Source organism: Gracilinanus agilis, chromosome 4 (assembly GCF_016433145.1).
Source record: "Gracilinanus agilis isolate LMUSP501 chromosome 4, AgileGrace, whole genome shotgun sequence".
NCBI classification, from domain to species: Eukaryota; Metazoa; Chordata; class Mammalia; order Didelphimorphia; family Didelphidae; genus Gracilinanus; species Gracilinanus agilis.
Window position 1 is genome coordinate 320,906,535 of NC_058133.1, and position 6,607 is coordinate 320,913,141.

The 6,607-nt window shown below is 41.8% G+C and overlaps 1 protein-coding gene across 4 annotated transcripts in view; it reads right to left on the reverse strand.

The window, feature by feature from the left end:
• HMGN3 (high mobility group nucleosomal binding domain 3) overlaps positions 1 to 1,208 on the reverse strand; it is a 79,596-nt gene extending 78,388 nt beyond the window's left edge. For 3 of the 4 annotated variants that reach the window (XM_044676223.1, XM_044676224.1, XM_044676221.1), the window contains exon 1: positions 1,030 to 1,208. In XM_044676223.1, coding sequence (XP_044532158.1) covers positions 1,030 to 1,044 — 15 coding nt within the window. In that variant the 5' untranslated portion in view covers positions 1,045 to 1,208. The remainder of the gene's footprint in view (positions 1 to 1,029) is intronic. The other variant, XM_044676222.1, reaches the window with a different exon arrangement.
• Positions 1,209 to 6,607: the final 5,399 nt, after the last annotated feature.

Below are 6,607 nucleotides of genomic sequence, written 5' to 3' on the forward strand. Positions count from 1 at the left end.
AGGGGGGGAGGGTGCAAAGGGAGCCAGACAGTAAAGCACCTCAGCAGGGGAGGGAAGAAAGAACTGTGAAGCAAGGCGGGGTGGGGGGGTGGGAGGGAAGGGTGGAGAAAAAACCTTCAGTTTCAACTAGAGAGGGAGAGCGCGAAATTGAGGGCGGGAAAGAGAGCTTGCAGGCACCGTTTTTTCCCTACTCCAAGTCCCGGGCTCCAGCACCAGATGCCGGGCTGCAGGGACCGCGCCGTATACCCTTCCATGTTAACTCTGCTGCTTCGACTGAGAGCCTTGGAGAGCGACTCCCTCTCCCCGACGGCTCGGGCCCTGCCTGACACGCACTAGAGTGGGTACATACGGGTCTGTCACACAAGAGGCGAGGAGGAGGAGGAGAAGGAGGAGGAGAAGAAGGAGGAAAAGGAGGAGGAGGCAGCTGATTTTTAAACATGGCTTTCCCCTCGCTCAAACCTGGGAGCCATCCTTGCGCCCGGAGCAGGCGGCTGGGGGCGCAGGGAGGCCAGCAAGAGACCGAACATCTGGAGAGACTTCATCCATCCCTCCCTCCTGCCCCCCACCTCTGAGTCTTGCTTTTTTGTTTGCATTTGTTTCTCCTCTCGCCTCCCCCCGCCCCCCGCCCCATCCAGTCCAACCCTAAGCTGGTAGTTTGTAAAGGAGGGGAGTTGGGGGGGGAGGGGGAGAAGATGGCAAGAGATCTCCCGGGAGGTTTAGGGTTGTCGGGGTGGGAAAAGAACCCAGGGTGCTCTCCTCCCCCATGGTGCAGAGAAAGTGCCGAGCCCGCCTAGAAGCTGGGAGGGAAAAAAGACAGAAAGAAAGAGGGGCGAGAAAGAAGGATGGAGATCTGCAACAGGCAGAGGTACAAATGTGGACTCCACAATCCCGGGCTATTGCGGTCACGCGCGCTGGCGACAGCGCAGTGTGTAACCACACAGCCATTTATTTCAGCGCTGGGATTCGGGAGCCCATCTCCGAGCTCTAAAAAGGATCCACAGGAAGTCGCCCCGGGGCTTCAAGGCTTACCTTTCTCTTCGGCATAATGTCCCCTGTTTGGGCTGCAGAAAAGTAAAGCAATGGAGCTGGAGGTGCTGTTGCGGTGGCGGCGGCGGCTGCTGCTGCTGCTGCTGCTGCACAAGCGCAGGGCACTTACAGGCGGCAGCAACCAGCAACCAGCTACGGGGACTCTCGGGTGACCCAGACCGACCGACAGACCGCAGCTCCCCCCCCCAGTCACTAGCACACCCTCACACTCGCAACACCTCCAATAACGCTACAAGCCCGCCAGCCGCTCGCTCCCATTGGCTACCGCCGCGTTCTAAATTCCAGGACGGGGAACGCCCACCTCCGCGGAGAGCTCCGAGCTGTTGTACTCTCTAGGCGAAGGCTGGGGCCGTCTACTTGCTACCCAACGCCTGCCCTGGCTACAGAGCATGCCCGGTTCAACTTGTAGCCCCATACGGAGCGAGGAGTTTCACTATGTGGATGCCTGCTTCCCTAGGTTTCAACAGCCTGGGAGAGACTGTGGCCATGATGGGGAGTAGAGAGCAAGTATGGAGACGGAGATTTTAGAATGTAAACATCTATGGGGCAGGCAACAAGTCTCTCCAGCCCCCATCCCTTCTAGACAATTCGGCAACAATGATTAAGCTCCTGCTATTTGCAAGATGTTCGATAGATCCCGTGATGGAAACCGTGGCTCTAGTCCTCATTCTGCTATGGACTAGGTCTGTGACCTTGAAGTAGTCTCCTAGGATCAAGAGCTGGAAGGGGGCCTGAGAGATCATTTAGAAACCCATCTCTTCGTTTTAAAATGAATGAAAAAAAATTAAGAGATTATTATGTGCCAAACGCTGGGGATACAAATAGAAGCAAATATAATACAAATACAAATAGAAGCAAATCTCTGCCCTCTTAAACTTTACATTCTAGCTGATGAAGGCTAAAGGAGATCGATAGCCAGGGAGGAGTGTTTTGGGTAATGTTCTTTTGATTACTGTTTTTAGAGCCAGAAAAGGATTTGGAGTGGGTAGGGGGAGGCAGGGAGAGAGACAGAGAAAAGCATAACCCCACTGGCATGGCGTGGCAGTGCATGAAGATAGCTGGAGGGTAATGCTGTAGGTCTGGATTCAGCTAAATAATAGTGAAAAAACTAAATAATCCAAAGCCCAGGGCCCCAATGTGGGAACCTGGAGTGCATAGAAAGTGGTTAAGCCATTTATCTAAGTGTAAAGAGAACTGAGATTTATTCACAGGTCTTCCTACTCCAAATCCAGGAATCTTTCTATTGCACCATAGAGTCATGCTGTATCTTTATGCTTCTTGTCTATCCCCTTGAAGGGAACGACTAGATAATCCTGATCCCTTCCAGCTTTAAAATTCAATGTGAGAATAAAAGGGATTCATACTTCTGCGATAGACAATATAATGGAGAACAGGTTGGGGATGGGATGGATAGGAGGGTGCTAAGGACTTCAACAAAAGGCAACTAGAACAGAAATGCCTTCTTTAATCGACTAAGTTGTCCAGCTTTTGTCTGAAGCGTTGGAGTGAAAGGGAAACCCACTACTTCCCAAGGCAGACCACTACCATTTGGGATAGTTCTAATTGTTAAGAATTTTCTAATGGCCAACCTAAATTCACCTTTTTTAGACTTCTCATTATTCCTAGTTCTGCTCCCTGGGACCAAGCAGAACAGACCTATTTGCCACAGTCTTTCAAATAACTGAAGGTGGCTCCCATTCCCTCCTCATTTCCAGGAAAAAAAAAAAAACATATCCAGTTCTTTCATTTGATCTTTGCATAACATGTAACCAAGGCATTCCACCATTCTAGTTGCCTTCCCTTGTATATTCTCCAGCTAATCAATGTCCTTCTTAAAATGTGGTACATCATCTGGTATATAAATGCTTGTTAATTGAGTGATTACTGACTGGTACCTATAACTAAACACAATACTCCAGATGTTGTCTTAACCAGAGGGAACAATATATGTTAAGGCTAAGTCAAATTTAAACCTTGTCAAGAGGACATTATCATCGCCAGTACAAAATTTTCAATGTGGCAACAAAGGCTCATAACAACAGTCAAGTCAACAAACATTTTTAAAGTGTCTACAATGTGCTGGGCACTGTACTAAGTACTCAAGATAAAAAGAAAAGTAAAAAACAAACTGCTTTCAAGGGGCTTACAGACTAATGGAGGCAACAACATACTAACAAGGAAGAAAAATTCAGGATAATTGAAGATAATCAACAGAGTCCTGAGATTTAGGAGTGGGAAAGACTTTTCAGAAAGTAGGAATTTAGTTGTGTGTGTGTGTTGTTTTTTTTTTTTTGTCAAAAAGTAAAACTTACTGTGCTGTAAAAAATGATGGGCAGGTTAACTTTTTTAAAATCTCAGAATGGCTTTTTCCCCTTTTTTATTTAGAATATTTTCCATGGTTACATGATTCGTGATCCCCCTCACCCCCCAGCTCTTTCCTCTCCCCTCCCAGAGCTGACAAGCAATTCCACTGGGTTATACATGTATCATTGTTCAAAACTATTTCCATATTATTCATATTTGTAGTATAGTGATCTTTTAACATCAAAACCCCAATCATATCCATATTGAATCATGTGATGGATCATATGTTTTTCTTCTGTGTTTCTGCTCCCACAATTCTTTCTCTCAATGTGGATAACGTTTTCTATCCTAAGTTCCCCTGGATTTTCCTGGGTCATTGCTTTGCTGCTAGTAGAGAAGTCCATTACATTTTATTGTACCATAGTGAATTGGTCTCTGTGTATAATTTTCTCCTGGCTCTGCTCCTTTCACTCTGCATCAATTCTTTGAGGTCTGTCCAGTTCACATGGAATTCCTCCAGTTCATTATTCCTTTCAACGCAATAATATTCCATCAGGCAGTTTAACTTAAAAAAAAAAAAACTTGGGAAGACCTACATGAAGGAATGAAGAGTGAAATGAGTAGAACTAAGAGAACTTTATATACAGCTACAGAATTAATGTTTGAAGAATAAGTTGTGAATGTTCTCTTCCAAAAAAAGAACTGATAAACAGAAACATGAAAGACATCATTTATATATACATTTTTTTATCAGGTGATGCCTTCTGTGGTGTGGAGAGGAGAGGAAGGGAGTGAGATACTTGGGAATTGTAATGTAATCAACAAGCAAATTAATTAATAAAAATTTTTTAAGTTAAACTTACCAAGGGGTGAGAGGTTATAAATTTAAGACATGGCAGAAAGAGGATGAACTCCTGGGAAGGTATACTTGGGCATAATTACTAAAATTATTACTATGTAATAAAACATTGGCTCAAAGACAGTTTGGGGATCTCATTAAGGGGCTCAGGCTCTTAGGTTCAATCTTGAGGGAGCCTGACCTCTTTTATTCATTGTATTTGGCTCTTTATAGTATCTCCCTCCCTCTACCCCTAGTTCCAGGAAAAGTCATTAAAGCTAAGGTATGACCCCGACTAATATCTCTTCAAAAGGATTTAATAAGATCCATTTTAGAAAAGTATAGAAAAGGAGCAGCTAGGTGGCTCAATGGATGGAAAGCCATGCCTGGCAAAGGGAGGTTCTGGGTTCAAATGTGACTTCAGGTATTTCCTAGCAGTGTGGCCCTGGGCAAATAGCTTCTGTCTGCCTCAATTTCTTTATAAAATGTTAATAATAATAGCACCTAATTTTCAAATTTGATGTGAAGATGAGATAAAATTTGTAAAGACTTTTGTGAACCTCAAAGTCCTATATAAAAACTACCTATTATTGTGATCAGGGGGCCCACTGCAAAGGGCCCATATCATTAGATGTGCTCTATGGGAAGTTCTCTAACCAGAGCAGATGGGGGAGAAATGGGGCTCCTTTGATTATCCCAATTATATAAAATTATTTCCAGTACTTTAACTTAGGTGGGCTGATCTTGTTTATTTATATTGAAAGAGTTCTATGAATACAGTGCAGGTGGGTTCTTTCAAGATGGAAAGCTGAGTATGAATCCCTTTAAAAACTACATGTCTACTTTCCAAAGACTAGTTTAGCTAAGCTCAGGGAGGCTTAACATTAAGTAGGTACAGGGTGATGAATATCAACAAAATTACAGATTCTTGAATTATGGAAGTATATAATTACATCTAATTGTATAATTAAAAATGACATGTCATTATTTCACACTACATTATATTATTAATAATATAATAATATCTCATGTTTATATAATGCTTTAAGGTTAAACAAAGTGCCTTCTTCCCAACAGTTCTATTAGGTAGGTAGTATAAGTGTTCTGAGATTGGCTAGTTTTTGTACTAAACACACAGTCAGTAATCAGGACCCAAACTAGAAACTTTTCTCAATTGTTAGGATGTGCCAGAACTTGTAGTCTGCTTGGATAGCTTTAGAGAACACAGGGTTACTTCCACATCATGATAATAAAACAGAATGGGATTTTTGTAGAGGGCTACGTCCTATGTCTAGTTTGAACTGGAAAGATAGTCATCTAATTCAAGGACCCTCCATTATGCATAAAAAATAGATTCATAAATAAACATCAGAGGCTTTTCCAAACTACTAAAACCAAGGTCAAGGGAGAGATTTCCGTTGCAGAGTCATATTTTTGTCTCTAAATACAGAATGGCCAACTTTGTACTCACTTGTTTGTATATTTCTTATTCTTTTATTTATTTATTTTCAAATTCATTTATTTATCCATCTATTTATTTATCATCCATTTATTTATTTACTTATTTATTGGTATGAGAAACCATGAATTTCTATTATATATATATAGTTATAAATAGTCTCATGCTCGGACATTTACCAGCTGTGTAACCTTGGGTAAGTCACTTAACTGCTGCCTACCTCAGTTTTCCCATTTGCAAACACAGGTAGTAATAAATAGCACCTGCCTCCCAGAGTTCTTGTGAGAATACAATGAGATAATATCTGCAAAATACTTTATTTTTATTTTATTTTTTAAAATTCAGAATATTTTCCATGGTTACATGATTCATGATTTTTTCCACCCCTCTTCCTTCCCCACCTTCCTGGGGCTGACAAGCAATTCCACTGGGTTATACATGTATCATTGTTCAAAACCTATTTCCATGTTGGTCTGCAAAATACTTTGCAAATCTTAAAGCACTATAAAATGATAGTTGTTATTGTTATTATTCCCCATTACTGAGGGACTAGAAAATGGGTACGTAGTCCTTATAAACATGCACAATTAAGGCTGCCTTATATGATCCACCATGTGAATTTTGGCATATGTACAAGAAGTGTTTCATCACTATTATTTTGGAGTGGCCACTGATCATCGAATTAATCAGAGTTTTTAAATTGGCATTTTTAATGATAGCATTGTTATTCTTTTTTTAAAATTTATTTTAATTTTATGGATTAATTATGAAAAATTTTCCATAGTCAAATGATTCATATTCTTTCCCTCCCCTCCTCCCAACCCTCTCCCATAGCCAACACGCAATTCCATTGGGTTTTACATGTATCATTGATCAAGACCTATTTCCATATTATTGATATTTGCACTAGAGTGATTGTTTAGAGTCTACATCCCCAATCATATTCCCCATCGACCCAT